The 27,078-nt window shown below is 42.2% G+C and overlaps 1 protein-coding gene across 1 annotated transcript in view; it reads right to left on the bottom strand.

The window, feature by feature from the left end:
* Window positions 1-27,078, bottom strand: part of LOC122799363 (acyl-CoA dehydrogenase family member 11-like) — a 2,063,282-nt gene that overhangs the window by 638,325 nt on the left and 1,397,879 nt on the right. The window contains exon 11 of the mRNA XM_044068366.1: window positions 6,131-6,238. Within this exon, the coding sequence (XP_043924301.1) occupies window positions 6,131-6,238 (108 nt within the window). The remainder of the gene's footprint in view (window positions 1-6,130; window positions 6,239-27,078) is intronic.

Here is a 27,078-nt window from a genome sequence, read left to right as displayed (position 1 = left end):
AGGGCAACATAGGAAGAGAGCCGTCATGAGGACTAGAAGACGAAGGAATTGCCTGGCAGAGATGCATTTGACAAGAAGTAGCTTCTGGAAAAAAATGCTTAGGGAGGAGACTTTGTCTTGAGGAAAGAAAGCCTTCATCAGGTCTGTCTGTATTCTGCAGCCCAAGAAGGTTTGGTCTTGGGCTGGAGTGAGGGAAGATTTTGACAGATTGAGAGTAAACCTCAAACTCTGGAAAAGGGACATAGTGAGTTTTAAGCGAGTCCTGAGAGTAATTGCCTCTTCCACTAGAATGAGGAGGTCATCCAGGTAAGGGGTAAATTTGAATGTCTTTTGTTCAGCAGAAGACTACTGCTGGGGCTAGACAATCTGTGAAGACCCTTGGTGCAGTAGATAAACCAAAGGGTAAGGCAGTAAATTGAAAGTGTGAGGATGGCACAGCAAAGCGTAAAAACCTCCTGCAGTCTGGGTGGATGGGGATATGGAGTTATGTCTCCTTCACATCCAAAGTGGCCAGGAATGCACTGGGTGAAAGTAGTAGAAGGGTTTAAAGGGATGGTATCTGGTAGGAAGGAACCTGCAGAAAGGGGTTTAATAGGGACAGGTCCAGGATGGGCCTCCAAGGGTCATCCTTTTTTGGTACCAGGAAAAGCCTGGAGTAGAACTCCCATCCTTCTTGGCCTGTGGGAACCCTTTCTATGGTCCCCCGTGAAAGCAGATACATGATAATCTGGGGTATTAGGTGGAGTTGTTTTTTGGAAGGGCAGGGTATGCCTTGTAGTAGGGGGTTTTCCTGCCAAGTCATAAAGTACCCTTTTTCCACTACTGATAAGACCCAGTGGGGTCTGAAGTAATATCTTGCCAAATAGGTAGACAGTGAGAGAGGTGGGTGGAGAGGGGAAGATGGTTTAGGCAGTCACACATTGTTGGGTCTATCTGGAAAGGGCTGCCTGGGGGTGGTCTGTAAAGAGGCAGTCCTGCCAGATGATGTTTTTCTAGACCCTTTCCTGTGTTTTGAGGAAGAGGAGGAGGAGGAGGATAGAACTTTGGAACTGGTGTGACCAATAAATGGTTGAGGACCTGAAGTTCCTTGCTTTTTATCCAGGAGGCTTTTGAATAGTTCTGCAGGCTGTTTGCCAAACAGGAATTTGTTGTTTAGGGATGCAGCCAAGATTTTGTTTTTAAAATCATAAGGGAATGGTTGTAGTCTGAGCAAGGAATATCTGCACAGTACAGAGGTTGAGGTAGCTGATCTGGCTGAAACCTCAGTAGCATCATAGCTGCATTTTATAGAATGTCTGGCAACTTGTGCTAAGGAGAGCTTAGATACAACCTGGGGTTTAGCAGGTGAATCAGGCAAGGAAGAAAGCAAAGAAGTTCCCTGGGAGACCAAGTCTCAGGCATATTTAACCATGCGAGTCTGATAGTTAATGGCCCTAAAGGAGAGGGTGGAAGAAGTATAAATTTTTTTCTCCAGTCTGTCCATGACTTTACTGTCCTTGTTGGATGGCAGAAGGGATGAGGAGGGGATTTGCCTGGATTGTTTATCTGGGGCCACTGCAATGACAGGTGGGTCTGCCATAGGTGGTTTAATGACGTACTTGTGGTCATCATGGACTTTGTAAAACCTATCTGGTTTCTTAGGAGCTGGAGGCTGTGATTCAGGGGTTTTGGAGGCTAAAGCAAATGCATCCGGGTAAGCTAGAATCACAGGGGGAGAAGGGGACTCCATCTCTAGGAGCTCAAAATATCTCTTTTGCACCTCAGACATCTGAGTGGCATCCCAGATGAAGTACTCCCTCATTTTGGAGATAGTTTCCCCAAAGGTAATATCTTCACGTGGGGAGTCTCCTTCCAAGGAGTCCTCATTTGGGAGCAGCACTCCAGAGGAGAAGCTAGTTGGGAGGTGTATGTAAGAGATTCATCAGAGGAGGAAGAATCTTCCTCCAGAATGTGAGCAGGTGAGATGGAGGTAGCTTAAGATGGCTTAGGGTTGAGGCTAGGCAAGGCTGCAGCAAGTGAAGCTGTGTGCCTGAGGGCCATAGAAGCCTGAGCCAAGAACTGAGAAAAGGTTTGCCAGTCTGGTTGTTCTTCAGTATTGGAAGATACATTTTTTTTGCGTTTCCTCTTTAGGGAAGTAGTCTCTGTGATTGTATGTGAAGGAGAAGACCTAGAATCGGGAGTCAGGCCAGTGGGACAGGAACCTAGTTCTGACACTAAGCAGCCATCCAGAGAAACCCAATTCCCCCTCGACATCAGCTGGAGCCGACATCTCAGTAACCTTGTGGACGTGCTTACTGGAGATTCGTGGGCGGCCTCCATCAAGGTACCCGCCAAAGTCACTAGTTCATCCGGACATCCCTCAGCCCCTACACTGGTAGCTGGTGGGACATCCAATGTCGAAGGGGCAGTAGCAGTAGCCTTGAAACCTTGGCCTTCTTTTTAGGCGGCTCCACCTCGACGGACGATTCGGGTTCCATGCCAAGGGCTTAACGTTTGCGTTGCTGGTTTTCCAAGAACAGTTTCAGGGCTGGCAGACGACTGTGTAGGGTGTTTGGTACAAACGACTGCAAATGCTATAGGTCATATGGTCGTGGGATTGACCTAAGCAAAACAGACAAAGCTCATGGGAATCCCTGTGCGGAATATGGCAGCCGCACTCACATTTCCCCTTTCTAGATGACATTGGCTAAATAAAGAGCAACAGCAACCCAAGTCTAAGTAAAAATAAGAAAAAAATCCCCAAGGGGTACTTATCTGAAGATGTCTTCTGTAGCGTGCAGCAAAGCAAGCAAGCTGATGTTCCACTACGGCAGAGAAGTTCTGAGCTCTGTGCGTGCAGATGTCACATTTATTGCCCATGGTTTACGGCCCTGCTTGTGATGTCCCATGCACCCGACAGCATCCTATCAGTCAACTATTTTCTAGATCTAAAATGATTTCTTACTTTTTGAGAGCTGTTAGGACAAAATGTGGATTCTTTGCCGCATTCATGTTACCTGCGGAGACATTCTCTATAATATAAAGTGCGGTATTCCCTAGGATCTTCTTTCAAATTAAACTACCTTTTTATTTTAGTCTGATTTACTGGTCTACGACTGTTGTGGTGTGCATACTTGCTGGGACAATTTTTTGCCTGGGTCTCATCCCTCCTTTCTCTACTAATACTGGTTTGCTCTTGCCCTTTTAAGCTGCAGCATCAGCTAGTTATTTCATAACTTTTTGGAAGCATTATTTTTACCCATTGCATATTGTTTTTATGCAGTCTGCCAGCTCACATTTACTACAAAAGTTCCTTAGTTTAACTGTAGTCTGCTTCCTTCTTTTGTGCAGACGGGCTTTGTACTAAATTATTTATTTTGAAGCTGACAACTCCTTTTTCCCCCTTGGTGGCCTAATACTTACTGCAGTCTGCTTTGAGTTTTATCCTGTTCAAATTCGCTCTCCCACTGATTACTTCTGAAGTCTGTTGATCTCATCTATCGTCTTGGTTGGTCCTTGAGTTTCCTCACCAACTTTTGCTTACTCAACTACTCATCATCCATTCTGTCCTATACAAGCCTTTCTCCTGCCCCAACGTCTCGCTACTGTCTCTCTCTACACCCCACCCTCAGAAGCTTAGAACAATATCTCTTACAGATTCAGAAACCCAGAAAAATCCACTGGCCACAGTCTCTACAGCTATAGTCTTGCCCTTTCATGGAGCAATTTTCCCATGACTCTAAGAAATACTTCCCAGGTCCACGTTTTCAAAAAAAAACTCTCAAAAACTACTTAAGCAGCACCTGGACTTGTCATTGTAATCACCCCACTTGAACCCCATTCTTTTTACCCCCTGACTGTTCACCTTTCCTCTCTTTCCTACACTTCCTTCTCCTCCTCTATCTTAGAGACAGTAAACTCTTCATATGATAAGACAGTCTCCATCTAATGTCCATACTCCTTCATTTCTTAAATCTTGAAACCTGCTACCTATATCCTACTGCAATTTGCCTGTTAATATAAATAAGTACATTTCCTGTAACAAAAATGACCAGGAGCATTTTGTAATTTACTTAGAATCACTGATGACAATCTGGGTTATTACCTGTTTTTGTTTACTACTTTATATTAATGCCTTTTAAATGCTTTTATTTTCTTACTAGTAATGTAATGCTTGTTTACCTATTTTATTTTAATTGTGCTAATCTTACTTAGTTCTACTGTGGAACTTTTCTCCCTGGGCCTCGCTGAAAAAGGGCAATAGTTCAGTTGGACTATCCCGGTCAACAAATGTCAAGTAAATAAGTGCATGAATAAATAATAAAGAAAGAATTTAAATGAAGAAAATTTGATTTATGTATACTACAAGTTAGTATAAAACTATGACAATGAAACATTAGATATTATTGCATGAACTGTATGGGTCAACTTGAAAGGGAGATGTGCAGAGTTACTGCACAATAAAAAATGAATACAGAGGTCAGATTTTGAGATGGCTTTACTTCACTAAAAATGGGTAAGTAATGAAGTACTTTTTTGTGTACACAATTATCTGATTTATTCCTTTATTTAAACATTGGCAATGATGATATTTGTGCTTTAATTTGTTTTTTAAACAAAACTGAGGCAGACGGGACCTCAATTTACCATCTCATCTGAAGGACAAACCTCATTAATGCACACTCCCACAGAGTGTAAATCAGGTGACCATTTACTCAGTACTTGAATCAACAAGTAAAGAGACAGTCAAGAATTTTACAACTTAGTAACAACATTTTACATGATAAAAGAAAACTAAATCTGACGGTGTTTATTAAGAACGAGGCTTACAAGTAATCCCCAAATAGCAACCATCTCTCATGGCATAGCTTTGTCATCTTCCACACAAAAAGATTCACCTGCTCTAATTTCTATCATCTTTTAACATTATGTCACCCACAAATGCCAACAAGTCTATCCTTCATTGAGAAGAGGAATTTTCCCAATGTCCTAGTTGACATTTCTTCCCATAAAATTATAGATGCAATTTCCAGGCTACATGTGATTGATGCAGGGCATACTGTCCAATGCCACAAAGTTATTTACCGCAATATTAGTCTTAAAAACTCTGGATTAATAAAGGTACTTACTACATAAATGCATCCAGTCTGTTGTATGATAGACCAAATAGCATCCCTCACATCTGCTGTTACTATCCAAAAGCACCCCCCCCCCAACACACACACAAGTTGTAGCCTCTGATCTGGTAGGTGACTATGACATTTTTCCTCACAAATGATTCAAAGATAAAAGAGACTGATGCATCTTAAACTCAGAAATGAACTGGTCTGTCAAACTAATTTCCCAATGGCCAGCAGAAGAACCTTCCCTCTTCCATGACAGAACAGTTTCCACTGTCATCTTAGCCAGCACAGACTGGTATTTGCACAAGTAGTTCCTCTGACAAAAAAATTGTCAGAGTAGGATGAGCATTGGAGGCTACAGCAATTGTAGACTAATGCGTCTTTCATCAGTAAAGCATATGGTTCAAGGATAACAATTGGAGTGGCAGTCAGAGAATAGTGAAAAAACTGGCAAACCTGCCTCAAACAGCAAGCATTAAAATGAGGCAGTAGGTTTGTGAAATAGTTAACTATTCCATATTATTTTTAGACTGACAATTATTTGCTTACACTACTTAAAACTGCTCTGTTGTACAACACGTCCTTAAATTTACAGGCAACAGGGTCACTATCTCTGCAACAAAAAGGTCTCCTCAGTACAGGACGTGGTAGTGCAAACTCGACCTCAAAACATTCTACTCCACACATGTACTACATATCAGTAATTTAGAACAGTTTTTGGAAATCACAGTAGGAAATGAACAAAGCCACAAATCATACAGGGAAAGGATCTCTCGTGGTGATTCTCACAAAAAATATAAACAAACACAGTAAAGTAAGCGACTTTATTCTTAAAGGATACTGTAGCATGTTCTTGATAGCTTTTTAGCACGAACTGTTAATGACAAGATACTTTAGTACATTCTGTAGTAAAACATTAGACAGAAATTGCATTCTAAGTTTGTAGCAGGAAATGTAAGACATAATTCACCTCATGATAAGGCCATATACAGTGTTCATTCATACTCTAACCAACATAATATGCCTACCTTTACTGCATATGAGAAGACTGCTAAAACTTGCCCTCTTGTTTTTGTTATGGCACGTAAGACATCCAGAGAAAGGATGTTTGTTGTCCCTTCCCATATGCTCAGTACCTAGAAAATATAGATATGCCAGAAAGGTTAATAAGCAACTGATTGTATTGTTTGTTTTTCTTCTGCTGTTCAGCTTGCTTAAATGTCAGTATACACTCTGTTAAGTTGGTACATCCAGCTGTGCAGAGCCCACTTACAGTGAAAAGGAAAACAGAGTAACAGCTTAAATATGTTACAAATATAAGGTGCACTGTCTCTATTAGCAACCTGATACACAAATCAGTGACAGTGGTAGGCAATCACAACTCATATAGGCCTAGGATAAATCTACTATAAAGTTATGAATGGCTATGATGCCCACTGAAGAAGACAAATGTACTGCAGTAATCAGAAAGCAACAACAGATTTATCAAATGAAGCAGAAGTCAGACAGATTTTTCTGAAATGGGCATGATCCAGTTACAGCAAAAATGTATGCGTTTTGCAAAGGAAGTCGTGACTTCCCTGCACTGGCCCAGTAATCAAGGAGCCTCAATCCTCACCACTGGCACCAGTGAGGGATGTACACAATGGGAGGATGGCAAGTACGCACACAGTAAAGTACAATTTCCCTTAAGAGCACACAGAGATCAGAGTCAGTCTGGGGCTGGTTTCTGACTCTTTCTCCAGATCCCCAATAAGACTCCCCACTGGCACAGATATAGGGTTGAGATCTCAGCCGAGTGGCCAAGCCAAAACCTCCAGCACTCTCTCTGTCCAACCAGTGCTTCGTGTCCCTGCCCAAGTAGCTGACACACACACACACACACACACACACACACACACACACACACACACACACACACTCTCTGAGATTTGATTTATATACAAACACACAGACATTCATGGGGAAGGCTGGCACAGGTTTATTAGCTATGCCCCCTTCTGCCCAGACTATAAGGTAGTACCAGCTGCCACCAGCCACTAATTATCAATTACTTTTAAGGCTCTTACCAAAGGGTGCCCAATCTTACTGTGTAATGTTACTACTAATCCAAACGGTAAGTGTGACCAAGACTAAGGCTATTTAGGAGTGGCCTATACAGTGTCACCAAATACATATGCAAGTACTCTAAGAGCTTAAATATGTCTAAACAAACCAGTCACAATTAAAAGGTTTAAATATATGTAATAATAAATAATAAAAGAAAAAGACAATACTCACACAACACAGTAACTACAAAGTTTAGAATCAAAGGAAATATTTTAAAACAACATTGTAGGACAGTCTCAAATAAATACAGAAAACATCTAAATAAGAAGTTATGTCTTTCTTGTGATGGGTTCGAATGATCCTCGGCTCATCCTCGCACTTCTTTTGCTAGCTCCTCGACTTTACCAGCTCGAAGCAGGGCCCCCATATCCCAATGATGCAAGGCAGTAAGTACTAGTTTTTGTGCTTTGAGAACAAAGGCACAACCAAAATACTAAACAAAGGAAGAAGAAACTAAGAACAGACAAAATGGAAAAGGACCAGGTAGTTTCTTATACATATAGCTTTTTATACAAGGTCTGTCCCCCAGGAAGGGAGGGAGGAGAAAGAAGAGAAAGAAGAGAAACACAACTAACACGCGAATGGTGCATACCTTAACTTTAAAATTTTGTTGTCAATCTCCCTTTTTCTGTTGACTTTGATGGGACACCTGGCCCACCTCTATCCTGGCTGTGGCTCAATGGAACAAACTAGGTAGGACAGAGCCAACTGCTCTGTCCTCCCTGGAGGCCAAGTCCAATTTGTAAAAAAGGTGAGGAGGGCCCAAGTGGCCGCTGCACAGCCTAGTGTCCAAATAGTGTCCAAAGGCAGTCTAGCTTGAAAGGGCACTAGAGTAGCTTAAACTCCTAGTTGAATGTGCTTTTACGCTTTGAGCACAGCTGCTTTTCCCTGATCTCAGATAAATTGATCTGGACAAAAGACTTTACAAGAAACAAAGGCCTTTTTGTTATCCACATTTTTATTTTATTATCCGCGATATTTCTAGTTGATCAGATTTTCTAAATTTTTGTTCTGTCCAACGGTGGACGTATCTATATTGGACGGTGGACGCCTTGATAATGTAGCTTCTGTTCAGAAAGTATCTGAAGGATTAGAATGGGAATGGATTGAGATTGATTGTTTGATTCAGGTAAAAAGTAGGTAAAAAGTTCTCAAAGATACTCTGTCTTTGTGAAAATCAAATAGGGTCGATGTGAAAAAAAAATAGGCAACAACCGAAGCATGAAGTTCAGACACCCAGATGGCAGATAGGAATAATCACTAGCTTTTACGCTTTAGAGAAAGATATTTTAGGGAACAAGAAACAGAAGAATCAAGGATGTCAGCACTATGTCAGCACTAAATGAGATTCCCAGATTGAGGGAGGAGGCTTTAGTAGGCTTTCAGAAAAAAAAAAAAGCTCAAGCCTAGCCTTTCCAGTATTGTGATTACTATGATCTGCCCCATATCATTACTTTGTAAATTAACTGAACTCAACTGAAGAAGGAAGAACTGTAAAAATCTCTGCTAAATATGAAAATCTCCTGAAAGAACTCAGGAACTGCCTGAACAGGGCAGTTGGGGATCAAGAAAACGTTCGGCCCCAATAAGAGAAACGCTTCCATAGGATTTTAGTAAATCCACTATTTAGTAGGATTTTAGTGATATTATCAAGCATATCTAGCTAAGGAAGAGATCAAGGAAGCCCTGGCTAGGGAGAGAAGTGGATTGACGGTTGGTTGAGAGAAGACGCTGAATCGCGGTGCCTGATTGATTGGTGAGATGATCTGGCTGGCACTGCACATGAAGGTGATGATGGAGAATTCAAAAAAACGCCGAGGAAGGCGGAACCAAGGAGATCGATTTGGCTCTCTCAATGAAGAACTATTTCTATTTCACTGGCAGAGGAGCTTTCGGGAGGAAGGGGAAAAAGAGGAAATGGGGTAGGGGCATAAAGAAGTCCCTGGGGCTAACTCTGGGTCAGAGCGCCCTGGGGGATGGCCTGATAGAGTGAAAGAGGCTGAGAAGGTCTGGACATTGCTGCTTTTGGGGGGAATTTAAGAATCGCAACATGGACGCACCCCATTTGAGAAAAAAAACTTGAGGCCACTTGCTGTTTGAGAGACCACTCGTCCGCTGATGAGAGCTTCTCAGCTCTGTCTGATATGCGTTGATGTTGGTAAGGGATGGGCGCGGCGCTCAGAAACCAGAGAGGCAATCGCTGACATGCCAAAGTCTGACGCTTCTATTACCAAGCGTGACTTGGTTCCGCTCTGTGTGTGTGTATATACTCACACAGACATGTTGTCTGTGTCGTGGTAGGTAAATTGTACCACTGCTTTCTTTCTAGCGCTGGGGCTTTTTAAACACAGCTGCTCATCTCCAGGACATTTCCCGCATTACTCTTAACGGCTGCCACGCCCTAAGGAACCATCCTGCCCTGATAATGACCCCCACCATCAGGGAGGTATCCGTGGTGACAGTGGCTATCGGTGGTGATGGCTATAAAGCACTCGCCTTGTGCACCTTGAGACGCAGTGATCCACCAAGCAAGATGTTCTTTAGATGTTTGTGTCACAGATTGATGCGACGATTGGGAGTTGCCAGGCGACCACTGTGTGGACAGCATCCACCGGGAAAGGAGGCGGCAGAATCAGGAGCCAGAAGACGAAATATGGCCAAGAGCCATGGCCCTAATAATTCTGAGACCCCACTTGGCCTGTACTTTCTTGCTGTTCTGAACTCCTGACCAGAATGATCCTGACATTGACTCTGACATCTGTAAACTATTTATCCTAACAGTGTTTAAGTAAGTTGCCTATGAAGGTATTAGACTGGCACTGCTTATTGGACTGGACTTTTCGTTGACTGAGAAAGGTCTCCTGATGCATCCAAATATTGTGTAATCCCTGGTGTGCTTGTGCTGATGCCTGGGCTGGGCTGACAGATGGTCTGAGAGGAGCCGGTCCAACTTTGACGCCTCAGGTGAACCTGCGGACCACTGTGGAGCATAGAACACTCCAGGGGCATATAATTCACCAAGGGCAGGGCTCTGAACTGGAACTAACCTCTGGGCAGGCCTGAAAGAAATCTCCTGAGCCAGCTCTGTGAATTTTGATGAAATCGTATCTGAAGATGTGATGTTGATGATCCAGTTGTCCTTCTGTAGCGAGCAGAATTGATCACCCAGTCCTTCTGTCTTCCCAACAGACTGAAGAGATCTTGAGAGATCAATATTGTCAATATTCTGACCCCACTTGTCCGCTCTTTTGGGACCTTGAGTCCTTTTCTGGGCTCTGGGGAAATTTCCGGTCTTATTTTAACTGCTCTTTTTGCTCTTTTTGCAGTATTTTTATCTCATTTGTGGGTCTTTTTGCAGTACCGGTGGTACATCTTGCAATGTCCCTTAGGGAAGGGACTCTTCTAAAGGGGGAACTTGACTGAGGGGAATCGACCGAGGAATTCTGTCGGACCTGTGGGAATGCCATCTTTCCGACCGTAGTGATATCTTCCCACTGCCTCCAAGCTGAGGGGTTCGGCCTATCCTCAGGATGCCTGGTTCCTGGCAGGAGAGACAGGGCAGAAGCTCCCTGGTTCTTCGGACCTCCCTCAACTAGGCCCCAAGGCTTCCTGTTCTTACCCTCTGCCTCAGGGGTAAACTGACCACGGGAATCCTCGACTCCTTGGGATTTACGTGACCATTATTTGGACACCCTGCTGTCCTTTGGGGATAAGGCCGTCTTACTTCCTGAAACGGACTCCAACAGCAGAAAGAGCAAACAAAACCTGCTCACACCAAAGGGAGAATTCTGTCAGACCTGGCCTTACAAAACTCCTCAAAGAGTACAAAGGAGATCGACCAAAGGACGCCAACCACCTGATCCTCGAAAAAAGGATAGCTTGTCCAGGAGCATAAGAAGGGAGCCATGGAGATGCTCATGGCCTACTGGCCCGCCTCCATGGCTAGCAGCCAATATTAGCAGTGCCCTCTACTCTAGCAATGGAATTGAGGGTTCCTAGAGGGCAATTGGAGATTGGAGCCTGGGTCTTGAGGGTCGCAGCCGCAGGCTTCTGACAGCTCCAAGGTGCAGCTGAGGGATCCTGGTGAAGTGCCTGCTCCGCCTCAGCAGGGGTCTCTAGCAAAGTGGTGAAGAGGAAAATAGATCTCAGCAACGATCTATCCATGGTCCGCAGCCCTGACGCATGGTCAGAATGAGTCGAAGGATGGGCAAGTTCCTTTGTAGGAGGATGGACGTACCATGTGGAAAAGGACACCTCTTTGTTAGGAATTGTTTGTCACTAGGATCTAATCAAGGGAGGTTTCCTAATGACACGTTTCTAGTCCACACTTTTCTTCTAGGTCCCCGCCTTCTGCCACCACCCATGCATCAGCGGGACAAACTACTGGTTCAGAATTGTTTCACTAGGGCAGCAGATAAATTTAGAAAGCTCCTAGGGACTGGCTCTACAGAGAGTCAGAGACTCCCACGCCCTTCTCTGGGAATGCCTGCACTGGGGGTCGAAGGCGGAGACACTCCAGGAGGTGGGGGGCCAGATCCAAACGCCTCTAGGTACTGGAGGGCCTCAGAGGAGGATCTAGGCCAGTTTCCTTCGTTTTGAAAAGTTCTAGATTGTCTGAAAGGAGACATCCTCATGGGGATCTAGGATCCCTTTCCTGGGAGGAGAAAAGTCAGTATCCGCGACCTCTGATCCCTCTTACATTATCTCTTACAAGTCCTTTTCCTAGGTCCTGTACCAAAGAAGTGCTTGAGGTCACAAGTGGGGGAGAGGGAGGAGCCTAGAAATGGAGGCGGAGAATCCTCTAGTCCTGTAGCAAGAGAAGTGGCAAACATGCCTACCAGGCACAGGTGAGGACGAGAGGGAGGAACAGAGAGAGAATGATACCAGTGGCCAGTAGGTACTTCATCGAGGCAGATGCTGACCCAGGCAGGTCCGAGAGAACCTCCATCAAGAGAGCTAGGAGCGGACAGGAGGTCCCGGAAAAGGAAGTCCAAGAGGCACCATGGAAGCCGAGCCCTCCAAGAACGAGGCTCCGGAAGAGAGTAGGGCTGTGAACCACACTCACCCTGATGTCCTCCTGACGGCGGTCGACAAGAATCCGACCTCCTCTAAGGAGAGGAGACCAAGGAAGCCCTGGAGCGAACAGGTCGGGCATCCACCAATTAGCCGTGAAAGGTAACCATGCCCAAGGGGCCAACCTGCCTGGGGTAGAGTTGAAGGAGGAACTGTAACGGGTGGACTCCCAAGCCTGAAGCTGAGACGGACTGTGTAGGTAGTGGGCCAGATGAACAGTCGCCTGCATCTACTGACCAAGGAAGAGCTCCTGATCTGACATGAGCCTGGACCTTGGCCGTCGGGCTCTATCTGGCTCACTGACAAATCTCGAAGCTGCGATCTGCACGCCCCAAGGAATCAGACCTCACCTCTTCCTGGACGGGTGTGAGCGATCGGAGCCATAGGATCCTGTCGGCACGCAAATCTCGGAGCCTCTGAATGCTGTGGAATGCCCAGTCATTCCAGATACAGCTACCAGTAACGGGGCGCGAGAGCTTTCGGAGCCGACAAATCGTCTCAGATCATGGGTGCATACAGCCGCCAACAGCGGCGTGCAGAAGCCTGGGCCTAGCCATCGGGCGCCGCCGGATTCAGCCGACTGCACGAGGAGCATCGGAGACAGACACGGCTCGGCAAAGAGGATCTCGAGATTCACACAGAAGCCTGAAGAAAAGGAAGCTTTTGATTTTGTGATCACCACGGACTCAATTAAACAATAAGGGCAAAATTGCAGGCGTCTGAAAGCTCTCCTGCACTCTGGCTGATGAGTGACAATAGCACTAAACCTGGAGGAATGAGGCCCAACATGAGAGAAGAAGGGACCTGTAGTCCTGCCTGATTACATGAAATACCCCTCTCCCTGAAACCCTTCTGGCTGACATAGCCACAAAGACCTGCAGACACCAGTCAAAAAACAAATTAAACAAAAAGAGAACAGGTATTTCTAATCTTTACTATATTCCTAACTATCTCTAAAATAAACTATGCCCTAAATAACTTACTTACAGAGCAAGGCAAATGTAGTGCTGATGAGGAGTGGATGTTTCTAGATCCAAACAAGATACAAAATGCACAGACATTCTCTCCGAGTTATTAAATTAATATTCAACATCACTGCTGGGTTAGCCTAGATGACATCATTCCCGGTCACCTGGCTTCAGTTCCCAGGCTAAAAGAAACTTAACAAAATTTAATATTTCTCTGTGAAAAAATATATATCTCTCAGATGTTTGCTCAGAACTGGAAGTCATAAAACAATTAAACACTTTTACATTTTACACCTAGTAATTAATTCTCTCCAGGACAATAGAAAAACTTCTAGCTCTAGACACTGTGTCTGCTTGCTGCACTGAAACTACTTTATATAGCACATCGTAAAGCACTTTTAATTTCAACTTATTTTCTTGAAGTTTTGCAAGTTAATTCTGTACGTTCCAGCTTCTACTATTAAAACATACATTTGCACAGGTATACAGTTTATATACATTTCTGTTCTTTTCCAGCAGGGTACACTGTGGTTACATTATTGAAGCTCAGTACATAACATACAGTTCAACACACACTTCTGCGCCAGTAGTTTAATATACACATAACATATAGTTCTCTTACATTTGTAAGACAAGCATATGGTTCATATTAATATTTACAAATGACATATGATTATTTACAATATTACAGATAGCTAAGCTGGAAGTATTTCCCTGGTGTCACAGAAGTAAAGAGAAGATACTGTGTCTTGGTAATAACTACAAAATGGTGCATTATCACAGAAGAAAATACATTACAGAAAAATAGCATCAAAGTGTTACCTACCCACAGAAAGCTCATCTCTTATGTCGAAGTTGGGGTAGTTGCTCTCTGATTATCAAAATCCCACAAGAACAAACCTCAGATTTTAGAACCAATACTCCAGTGAAAAATTAACATTTTCAAGATATGACAGACAATGCATGTAGGCTGCCAACTTTTTTTTTACAAGAAATATCTTTACTAAATCTTTACCGGAATTAATGGACATACTCCACCTCAAAAAATCCAAATCCACCAAAACCACTAGAGCAAGCGACTTAAACCTTAGCACGGATATAAATAGGATGTGCTGGAGGGATAGATTTATCACTCAGAGACTCCCTATGCTGTGGAATAAAATCCCGGTCCATGTGAGGCAGAGCACCTCGCTGGCTCTGTTCAAGAGAAATCTTGACCTGTGGATGGGAGATCGTAGGTTTACCCCGGGAATCATCTCTGTGTCACTGCTGGACAGAGGCACAACAAACTAATGGGCACAGTATTTTTTCATATAAGGGGTGGCGTAAGCCACAAAACTTTGGGCTAGGCTTATAAATGCCTTAGGGAAGATAGCCTAGTATAAACCTATGTGTGACACAGACAACCTTACATTTATATAACTGAAAATAAAACATTGCAGCTCAATCTCAGTTGCAAACATTATACCATTCAAACCATGACAACACAACTGTAGCTGCAAACATACATCACTTTTAATATATCAAGTCATTGTCAGTCAACCACTGCATAGCTCATTCAGATCCTGCCTTCTTTTAAACATTGTTCCTCCTCTGCATGTAGTGGTCCCACATTTCCCATATTTTCCTGTGTAATTTACTCTTACCCTTTTCTAAAGATCCCAGTTAAAATTGTTTTCTCTCTGTTACTATCTTTGTTACTCCTAGTAAAGGTGCTTTAGATTTTGACTTCCATTTTTTTAGTTATTGCTTTTTTGGCAGCCATCATAATTAGACTCAGCAAGGCCTTACTATGCACCTAGGCAATTTCAACTCTGTATCATAGCTCAAAAAAATCAATTCTATAGTCACTCCAACTTGCTCACCCAGCACCTCTGACAGAGCAGTCTGCAGGGAATCTTTAAAGTCAGTCAACTTGTTACTCTTCCAGAACATATGTTCTCAGTTACCTCTTTCTTCCCCATCACATCTCCAACATTTGCTGTCTACCTGAGGAAAGATTCTTTGGAGTCCGCTTGGTATATAAAAATATCTATATAAACACTTCCAGGCAAAGATCCTAAATTTTCTAGATTTTGTTGCATATCCGGGAGACACACACATATTCCCCCCACTGTTCCTTTGTGAATTGCTTATCCAATCTCTCTTCCCAATTCTTCCTAACCTCTTCTGATTGATTCTTATAGATATCATGCAATATTTCTATGCTCTAATTATTCCTTTCTTAACAGACACTTCTTTTCTTGATTCTACTAAGAACTCTACCAGTGTTGGTCTTTCATTTAGGAACCTCCTGTTTCTTTCTCTTTGCCTGTACTCTGATATCAATCCTTGATATTGAAGGCAATCTCTCACCTGCAGTCCAAAATAAGTTCTTAGCATCTTCCCATTCTATTACTTTTCCATGTCTAGTTATTTGCTCCCACTATCTTGGTTAATTTGTCAGTTTTCTCCAAAATACTCCCGCCCCCTCCTGCCTATTGTCTATTTCTAATTGTAGTCACCCCTATCGGCAGAATCTCCTTTCTCCATTCCTGTATTGGCTTAGTTCTTAGAATACCTTCTGCTACTTTATGAATATAATATTCTGTATAATTATTGTTCTCCTTAAAGGTTTGTATCCAAATTCCCAGTCTCTCCCTGTTACTTGAACCCCCCGTTTCTTTATCATCTCTTTCCATTTTGAGTTATAGTTTTCTGTTTGTGCTATGTACAGGAGTCTTAACTGAGTCGCTCCAAAATACTCCTTTAAATCAGGTAACCCCAAATCCGCCCTGTTCTATTAGAAGAATAAGCTTATCTCGCTTGACTCTTGCCGCCTTCCCCTCCCCCATAGGCTGCCATCCTTAGTCCTAAAAAGCAGAACAGAATAAACGCTCATTCTCTGCCACTTAACCAAGGTCAAACTAGTAAAATGAATCATTAGAATGTAACGGTACTGACAACAGGCTTCACCAATACACCCAGGCACAAGTCAATAGGAGTCAGTCAAGATGCATGGTGCCACAGCTTCAGTCTTAAAAACCAAAACAAAAATGACACAATCTACCACTCATCACCAATATGGCTAATTACCCCTGTAAAACAATTTCCTCACCATTCATTTTCAACTCAGTGAATCCTCACCTCAATCCAGCAATAAAATTTAACAGCATGAAACAGTTAATAAAAACGTAACGAAGATAAAAAACGAGGACAACTTTGTAATTTTTAGAAAAGAAGTTCACAGTTCAGATAGCTGTTTCACTTCCTTGAGAAAGGCTACTGTGGCTGCTGTTGACCTGGTAAGTGGGTTCTAATCTACCCCTCCAGTGCATTACCACTGCTTACATAGCAGCAGGCAATGTATCTGGGAAATGGGTAAAAACAACAACAAAAAAATCCTGACAGTTCAAAGATTTGACTGTATAATACTATAAACCTCCTTTCAAGGAGACTCGTAGGAAATATGCAAATGACCACTTATGGACATGCATTTTTTTCAAATGGTATCAAACTGCAGTTTGTCATCATCCTTGTCTTCAGTCTTCAAATGTATTTTGTAAAGAAATGCAGATCAGGACCTGCTGCCCAGGAGAAATCCCCAGTTAATATCCTTTGGATGACTACTGTAATAAAACCACACCCAACCTTATAAATGCAATCTATTCTGTAATGATTGTTAAATGTCTCGATGAAACCCACAGAAAATAAGCCACAGTGGCAACAGCAGCGCTCCTCATGTAATAAGCCTTCATGGAAATTTTTTTTTGCCTGCAAAATCGCCACAAAACATTCTACAACTAGGAGTCCACTATGAAATAGTTTGCTTGCCAGCCAGAAGACCCAATTTCTTAAGCATGAAAAACACAGAAGGCTGTTCTGGCTTCCAGCTCTTACTTTTTTTTATATGTAAACGAAAATCCATTTTGTAGGGTTTATACAGTGTAAAAGGCATTACTCATTATTTTGCAGGTAAGGACAATAATAATAATTGTGATAAATTCAGTGAATAATAATCAGATAAAAAAAAACATGGATTTGTTCCCAATGCCATTCTGTCTTTGTAGAAAGGTACATCTGTGTTAAAATAAAAGTATGAGTAAATGTAGCATTGCTACAGTGAAATCCTGTTCCATGGGAAACTGACTACAATGTTTTACCCACTGGTTAATACTCTTGCTGTAGATTAACTCCTCCCCTTCCAGCTCACTGGCCCAAGACATGGCTAAAGATGTGCAGTAGTCCATAGCATTTTTTTTCTGAAAAGTTTACTGTGGTATGACTTGCTTACAGACAAAATTCTGCAGCAACCCTGACTTTACTATGTCAACATCAATATCTTAACTGTTACTATACTACATTCTTCACCTGTGTACAATCTACAGCTTTGTAATAATTATCAGTCATCTGTATATTTACTAGCCAGTATGGGTCATGGCTGAAGACAGTCTTTGAACATCCCACTCAAACAGTTAACAAAAGTAAAAAGACATGATTTAAAGGATACCAGTTCTTTTATATTGGGAAACACTCCCTCTAAACGTATTTGCAGATTATCCCAGGCTTCTGTTTTTTCCACTACTGACCAAAACATCAAACAGAACACTAAGAGATGAAAACAGCTACTACTTTTTCACCTTTACTTTTTTATATTACTTAGCATACTTGTCCAATTTCCTTGCAGTTTTGCTGAAATTCATCTGTCTGTTCGCCCCACACATTATCCTGATAGTGCTACTAAGTCTCAGTGTAAAGAATGAGACAGCCAATACTGCCAACACTGATTCCTGTGTCAAACATCTATTGCTACAGCAAGTATGTTCACAAAACTGTACTGGGACCACTGCTGCAGAAAATAATTTTTTCCATGGGAAAAGACTAAAGCAGATAACAGGCACTCGTGCCCTATAGGACAGCAGCTGTAAACCCTAACCTGCTCCTGGGCTGTACATCCACTTTGCAATTTTTAGAAAAGGAGTTCATAGTTGTTCAAACAGCTGTTTCACATCCTTGAGAAAGGCTACTGTGGCTGCTGCTGACCTGGTAAGTGGGTTCTAATTTACCCCTCCAATGCATTACCACTGCTTACATAGCAGCAGGCAATGTATCTGGCCACCTGCTTAAATATATATATATATATATATAACAAAAACAGCTGTTCAGATCACCTTTCTACGCCTCTTTTTCTTTATTTTTCTGACCCCATGCCTACTGACCGTCTAACCATTATGTCCTCCTCCTGTGAGATTCAAACCATTTCCTCACACTGAGTTATCAGCCATGGAGATCAGATATATCCAGTGGGGACTGTTACCTAGGCAACCTTGAGGGCACTTTGTTTCCCTGTCAGTATCCATCTCTATCTATTGCCAAGGAGGTAGGACTCGCTTCTCAGTGGCCTGAGGACTGACTTCACATGCCAGAGATTGCGATTGTTTTGAGTTTCAGAATGGACCATAATAGTCCCCAGGCTGAGGAACTACACAGTGCCACCCCCTCTTTGCCAATGTGTTTCCCCCCGACAGCATTGGCTAAGGGTTATTAGAATCTAACACATCTCCCCTTGATGATCTGTGTACCCACATCATGAATGGTACTACCTATGCATGTTCATTCCTTACATGAACAGGTGGACTGTCTGGGTAGTTGCAATGCACGTCCCTCCTGGAATTGACAGCCTACTTTGGTGAAACGGGCTTTCGGGCTTTCTGTCCTAACAGTGAAGTAGCAGAGAAACAGCCAGGAAGCTTCTCGCCCTTTCCTCAAGATGGGCAATCTGTAAACACTCACTTCTTGCCTTCCTCCAACAGATCTTTCAGCAATGAAATGCTGTCTAAACTCAGGTCTTCTGGGGTGTAGACAGGGTTTTTATCCTTCTACCCCACAGATAGGTTTCCTATTTTTTTTTTAAATTTTTACTCATTTATTTAACTCAGTAAGTGAACTAATAATTGGGACGTTTTTGAGACATTCAGCCACAACTCAGCATACAAGGACAAAGGTAAAAACTTTATACGTATGTATATGTACAGTTTAGAGTAGGCGGTTAACCCGCATGATTTTTTTTTGGGTGGGGACCAGAAAAGTTGAAAATTTGGAAACAAAATAATATACAGACTTAACACCAGTTTATATGTGCACATATAGAATGAGGAAGATTACAGGCACCAAGTTCAGTGCATTAATGTCAGTACTACTACCTATAAACCCGAAAGATAATCTGCTAATCCAAGCATTACATAAGGTTTCTGAGAAAAAATGATGAGCAACTTTGACATCACTAACTCTGCAATTTGGGGTTTAGGTTAACTCACTCACTGACAGAACCCACACTGTGAGAGTGGCAGACTCCAAATCCGACTTCAGACCAGTGACAAGTGGAGTACCACAAGGTTCAGTCCTGGATCCTCTCCTGTTTGGTATCTACTTATCAGAAGTACAGGCTAACACAGAAGGTCTTTGGCTAATGAAGTTCGCAGATGACTGCAAACTAGGGGCCATAATCGAAACTCCTAACGATGTGGACTTACTACAAAAGGGCCTCACTGAGACATATGTCTGGTGTCAAAGCCATGGCCTCAAGCTCAATGCCAAAAAGTGCATGGTCATCCCTTTTGGTAAAAACTCTGTACCCATGAACTACCACATAGGCGGTAGTCTACTTAACACCGAAAGTGTGATATGAGATCTTGGGACACAGGTGGACAGTAGTCTCTCCTTTGATAATCACATCGCCACAATAGTCAGGAAATCCTTCTACGTGGCACACCTCATTACAAAAGGCTTCTCATCCAGGAAAAAAGAGGTCACTGTTCCCCTCTACTCATCACTCATTAGACCCATTATAGAGTACAATGCCCCTTTTGGTATGTACCTCACAAGACATCTAATCTACAACTAGAAAGGCCGCAAAAATACTTCACAAAGAGGATTACCAGCCTCAAACAGATGCCCTACGCAGACTGTCACAAAAAACTCCAGCTTTACTGTGTCACATATCGCCTACTCAGAGACGATCTCTGCCTAACATACAAAGCTATGTCAAACCCAGAGCTGTTGGACATGCTCCACTTAAAGAAATCCCAATCCCTTCGAGCTACATGCTCTAGGGACCTAAACCTTGTCACCACAATAAACAGGACATGCTGGAGGGATAGATTCCTGTCCCAGAGACTTCCCATACTCTGGAACAAACTACCTATCTATAGCAAACAAAGCCCCTCATTAGCACTCTTCAAGAAAAATCTTGATGACTGGATGGGAGATAGGAAATTCACCCTAGGGATCACTTCTGTGGCTCTGCTTGATAGGGGCACAGGAAAATAATTTTTTTGGGTGGCAAAAGCCAGGGCAACTTTTTGGCGAAGCTTATATAGGCCCTAGGGCCAATAGCCTAGTACCTACCTATGAACATATGTACACACTTGCAGTCTAGTAATTTACTATTTCTGCAAGAATACACTTGACTGCCTATACAGCAGGGGTTTACTTACCACCAGCTTATGCCATTCCTGACTCAAAACAGTCTCCTCACACCCACTCAACATGGCTTCTGCTCAGCCCACAGCACCATTACCGCTCTTCTCTCCTTCCTTGAAACTGTCAATCAAGCCTGAAATTCAGGACACCTAGTTTCTACTGTACTACTAGATCTGTCTAAGGCATTTGACACCATTTCCCACAAGCACTTACTCTGCCATCTCTCAAACCTTCACCTCTCACCAAAACATTATCCTGGTTCTCCAGCTATCTATCTGATAGATCTCAGGCAGTCAAATGGAAGAACTCCACCTCTTCCTTCTTACATACCCCAACTGGTGTTCCACAGGGATCCATACTTGGGCCTATGCTTTTCAACATTTTCACCAATAACTTTCACACTGCTATTCCTGACACAAAAATTATTCAATATGCAGACGATTCTACCTTAATCTGCTCTGCTACTAACCTCTCCGAACTGCTGACAAAAACCCAAACTGCATTCTCCTCAGCAGAAAACTGGATGCACCATAACCACCCTCTCCCAATGCAAATAAATCTAAAATCCTACTATTCCCCCCCTCTAAGACCTTTTCATTCAACAAAAATGAATTCAAAGTCCTTAGCCAAACTAACTCACCCATAGAAGTGGTGCCTTCTGCAAAACTCCTAGGCATAACTTTGGATGAACACCTCAAGTTCGACACACACATACAACAAAATATTTAAAAAAAACACCAAAAGCTAGGTATGTTGTATAGGAACAATCGCTTTCTCTCTCACTCCACTAGACATACTCTGGCCACTACATATCTTCTCCCTTCCTTATTATACAGTGCTCCTCTCCTAACCAACCTGTCCGCCCCTACAACCTCCAAACTAGAAAACTTCTACAATAAAATTTGTAAATTTGCCACAAATTCTAAAAATTCCACCCATCACTGCCTCACCCTTAAATCATTACATAGGTATGTTGTATAGGAACAATCGCTTTCTCTCTCACTCCACTAGACATACTCTGGCCACTACATATCTTCTCCCTTCCTTATTATACGGTGCTCCTCTCCTAACCAACCTGTCTGCCTCTACAACCTCCAAACTAGAAAACTGCTACAATAAAATCTCTAAATTTGCCACAAATTCTAAAAATTCCACCCATCACTGCCTCACCCTTAAATCATTACATAGGCTCGAACTTTCAAACTACCTTGACTACCTGCAACTATCCACAGCACATAGACTTGTATTTCATCCTACAAAATGCCCTCCTTTAGCTAATATCCTTCCCCCTTATATTCCTAATAGAACACTCAGATCAGAGCACCAGAATCTAATTGCTATCCACAAACCTAAGCATCCTACTGGCCAGCTTCTCCTCTCATATGCTCTAGGCAAAAAATGGAATGCCCTCCCCACCTCACTAAGAACCACATCTAACTCTGACAACTTCAAAACCCAGCTTTTCAAACACCTGTCCACTAAATGGAAATGCACCTGCATCCACCCTACTTAATCTCCTTTCTAAGTCTACACCCTAGGGGTCCCTTCTTTTCATACTTCAACTCATTACAATCTCCCATAGTCTTATACCTATTACCCTACACAAGCTCCCTATAACTCCATTAAATGTACTCTCTCTAACCTAATTACTACAGATATGCTCACGACTCAACTTTGTAAATAATATAAATAATGTGAATAGTTTTCTACTTCAAAAACGTGCATGTTAAACAAGCATATCCAGAATTTCTCTCTTTATATATGTAACTGACTTCCAAACTCAGCAATTCAGTGCCATTGCTCAAAGGAAACTGTATAACCCTTAACATCTCTATGAATTCTGCTAACTATGCTTGTGAATATTCTTATTTTTTAACTCTTTTTACAATTTTATCTTGTATATTCCTGTATTTTATTGTAACTGAATTTGTACAATGCTTTCTGGGAGCTTTTCTCCCCGGGCCTCCACTGAAAATGGGTCATGTTGGCCCAGTGGACTTCTCCGGTAACCAAACTGGAAATAAATAAATAAAGAAGAAAATACAGTTGTGTAAGAACTTATCATAACAGCAGATGTCCCTCTGATCACTGTTTTTGTATTCCTGACATATGGGTGGTCACCACTGACGTCCGACCTGGGTACCAAAGCTTTACCTTCCCTAGCTCACACATCTGATGCATGACCCCAGCTCTTAAGCGCAGGGGTATATAGATAGATGTGCGAGCATGTACCTCAGACTATCTCTAAGCCAGCAGCTTAAAGACTACTGAAACAGGGAGACTGGTCTGTTAGAAGGGGTATAGCTTGAACACGTAAATAAACTTCCCTATTTCCATGTAGCCAAGTAGAAATTAAAGCACAGGAGAAGTAAGCTCGAGAAGAGAGTAAAGAGGGTGGGAAGGAATATTGCAACACTGACTAGTAGGACATCTACTGTTCCGGTTAAGTTCTTACACAACTATACTATGTCCTGACTGAAATAACTGTTGCATTATTCCTGATATGGGTGATTCCCAGAACTGAAGAAGGTAGAGAGAAGGGTGGTTTGTCTACTGAGTAGATAAGCTGTCTAGCAATCCAGACAGGACAGGACTAGCAAAGGCAGCCTTGGAACTGGAGAAGGCATCAACTTTGTAGTGTTTGATGAAGGTGCATACAGAAGACTAAGTAGCAGCTTCCAAGATAAATCTGGCACCCACCTCCTTGTAAAAATCTCCTGAAGAAGCCACTGACCTAGTGCAATGAGCTTTTGGACAAACACACTTACAACGAAAAAAATGGCCAGCACCAAATGGAGAGAAAACATCTTTAATATCAGACAGACCGGTTTCGGCCCCAAATAGCCTTTTTCAATGTCAAACACACATATAATAAATACAACCCACTTATGAAGCATATAGGCACCACCAAATAAGCAATGAAAATCAAGAAAACATAAATAATTAATTATATCAATGAAGTAAAATTTAAAAAAAACATACCCCCCACCAATGTCAGTAAAACATGTCACAACCCATAAATATATGATAACAGAATCATAGCATATAGTATAAATAATTTATAACAAATGGTATGTAAACATATATATGTAAAGAAAAAACAAAATAAATTTTCAGGTATGCATTAGGAGGAAAACTCCACCAAATCTAGTTATTACCATATCATTAAGATAAATCAAAAGTCAATCACATACCAAATCAAAATGGAAGCAGAAGATATGAATAGAAAATCAGCATATGTATATACATATGCAAAATTGATGCATAAATCAAACATTTTTTTTTACAAATGTTCATTTAGACCTGGGAGAAAAAGTCCACCAAGCCTAATTATCCAACCTTTTTCTTTTCTGGTTAGTATCTCGTGCCATTTAGCTTTGATAAATTTATGTCCACTCACTTTATCGATGATGGTAAATCAGAAAAAAGCAGTAGTGTGTACAAGGGAGTGTTTGCATAAAGCATTAGTGATAACCTTATTTCTCATATTACTAAGGTGTTCTGAGATACATATTTTCATTGGTCTGGACGTCTGTCCAACACAGAACGCAGAGCAATTGCAAGAGGCCAGATATACCATCCAATCACTGCTACAATTAACCAGTGCTTTTATTTGATAGACCTGTGGTGTAGTTTTGCTGCTAAACTCCTTGGTTTTAACCACATGTTTGCAAAAGCTACAGTGACCACAAGGAAAACAACCCATAGGGGTAATACCATCCAGAGTATGTTGGGACTGAACACTGGGTGAAAAAAATCTGTTTATAAAAACTGAAATAACCTCCCAAAGTAGTCCCACTCAGGAAGGAAAAGGCACACCTGTAACCCAAGATTTGTTCAAGATATTCATCGGCTAATAAAATATCCCAACGTCTCTGTAGTAGACTAATCAAACATTGGGTATTCCTACCAAAAGTAGTTATAAATCTAATCTTCCTGCCAACATCAGGCTTTGGTCAACTATACATTAACAACTCATGTCTCAGCATCTGATACACCTGATTCTTGATAGAAGATAACTGAGTATAGGAATACCCTCTTTGTATAAATCTAGTTGTGAGGTCTGTATGGTAGTAAAGCAAATCCTCTTCCCTGGAACAAATGTGTCAAATACGCATGTACTGAGATTTAGGAATGTTTCTAATGATGCGTCTTGGATGACAGCTGGATTCATGTAATAAAGAATTAGAGTGAAAGGGTTTCCTATAAACAGAGCTAGTAAGAGTACCATCAGCCTGTTTATTAACCATGAAATCCAAAATGGAAATAGATTTTTTGTCATGGTTTACTGTGAATTGAATACCCCATTTGTTGTATTTAAGATACTCTAAAAATTCCTGTATGTATGTAACATCCGACTTCCATACCATCCAGCAGTCATCAAAGAAACGTCTCCAAATTTCAATCTCTGGCATAAAGATGTTGTGATTGCTGTCATAAATCATAGTATGTTCAAGGTATCCCATGAACAAATTGGCATAAATGGGGGCAAAAGAAGGCCCCATAGCCGTGCCCTTCATTTGGAAATAACAAATACCATTAAAACTTCATTAAGACTTCATTGATATAATTATTTATGTTTTCTTGATTTTCATTGGTTATTTGGTGGTGCCTATATGCTTTATAAGTGGGCTGTATTTGTGTGTGTGTGTGTGTGTGTGTGTGTGTGTGTGTGTGTGTGTGTGTGTGTGTGTGTGTGTGTTTGACATTGAAAAAGGCTCTTTGGGGCCGAAACCGGTCCATGTGCAATGTTTTAGAGAAGCTTTGTCTGCTGGCTCAAAGGAGAGAGAATGAGCTTTTCAAGCACATAGTTAAGATCCCAAAGAGGAGGGGATGGTTTCCTGAGAGGTCTGAGGTGAAGTACCCCCTTAAGAAAGAGCTTAGAAGTCTGGATGCTAGTAGGGGATCCATAGGAAGGCATGCTGAAATTGCAGACAGATGAGCTTTGATGGAAGAATAAGCCAAGCCAGTCTGCAGTAGCTCACACAGGTAAGGCAGGGCTAGAGGGGGCTCGCTAGAAAAAGTACAGTTTTGTACCTACCATAAATGTAGATGTTAGAGTGCTAATACAGCTGCAGTAATCACAGATGGGTTCTCTGCCGTCAGGCGGATCCTCGGTCGGCTGAATTCCAAAGTCTAGGTCTGGTATCGGTTGCTGTCGCTTTCTTTCCTGACGTCAGTGAGGCAGGGGTATATAAGACACAGCCGACGCCATTTTCTTCAGTCTTTCTTGCCCCAGATGTGAGGTGCCCCCAGAAGGAAGGCAATACATAAATTATAATTATATACATGAAATGCAATATAATCAAAAATCAGTAGTTGCAAGCAAATATACCATAGAAGGATAACCCAATCAGGTTGTATGAAGAGGGGTTAGGAGGGAGGGAAAACTGTAGTGCAGCTGTATTAGCACTCGAACATCTACATTTATGGTAGGTACAAAAAGTACAGTTTTGTACCTGCCATAAATGTAGATGTCCGATAGGAATGCATCTGCAGTCATTACAAATGGGTTGTCCTGTCGTCAGGCAGGATTCCAAAGTCTGGGTCTGGCCTCGGCTGGTGTCGCACTTCACCCGATGTCATAGCTGCAGTTATTCGGGTATAAAGGCATCAGCCGACGCCATTTTCCTCAGTGTTTCTTGCCCCAGATGCCAGGTGCCCTCTTGGAAGGCTAAATTTGGATAAATGCCAATGATTCCAAATAGTAGAGAGCAAACACAAAAAATAAGCATGTATGTACATATATACAAACAAATACACCATAATAGATCCCCCCCAAGCTAGCTGAAGGCTGGCAAATACCCTAGGAGTACCTCAGAGGGGAAGGTGGGTGGGTAATCCTGACTGCAGATGCATTCCTATCGGACATCTACATTTATGGTAGGTACAAAACTGTACTATGTCCTTCAAGGATGCATCTGCAGTCATTACAAATGGGTAGAATACCATAGCTAAACAAGGGAGGAGGAAAGAGTAGAGATTATGGTGTAGCTAGGATCCCTTGCAAAACAGCAGTGGCAAAACCTGCTCGGGATCTAGAGTATAAAGGTAAATTGTAATGCTTGGCAAATGTATGCACGGAGGTCCAAGTAGCAGCCTCTATAATGTCCTTGGTAGCCACTCCTCGTAAGAATGCTGTGGTAGTGGCTGTAGCCCTTGTGGAGTGAGGCCTGATGTTCTCTGGGGTTTCTTTCCATGGTAGGAGTAACAAAATCTAATGCAATTTCCTATCCATTTGGAGATTGTCTGTTTTGAAATTGGTTTTCCTTCCTTTCCTGTGGCATATGCTACCAGAAGCTGGTCAGTTTTTCTATTGGACTTAGTCCTGTCCAGGTAGTAGCGTAACTGTCTGTGTACATCCA

The sequence above is a fragment of the Protopterus annectens genome, chromosome 4.part0 (genome assembly GCF_019279795.1).
Source record: "Protopterus annectens isolate FY-2018-M chromosome 4.part0, PAN1.0, whole genome shotgun sequence".
Lineage (NCBI taxonomy): Eukaryota > Metazoa > Chordata > Ceratodontiformes > Protopteridae > Protopterus > Protopterus annectens.
The sequence above is the reverse complement of the archived record's forward strand: the minus strand, read 5'-3'. Positions and strand labels throughout refer to the sequence as shown.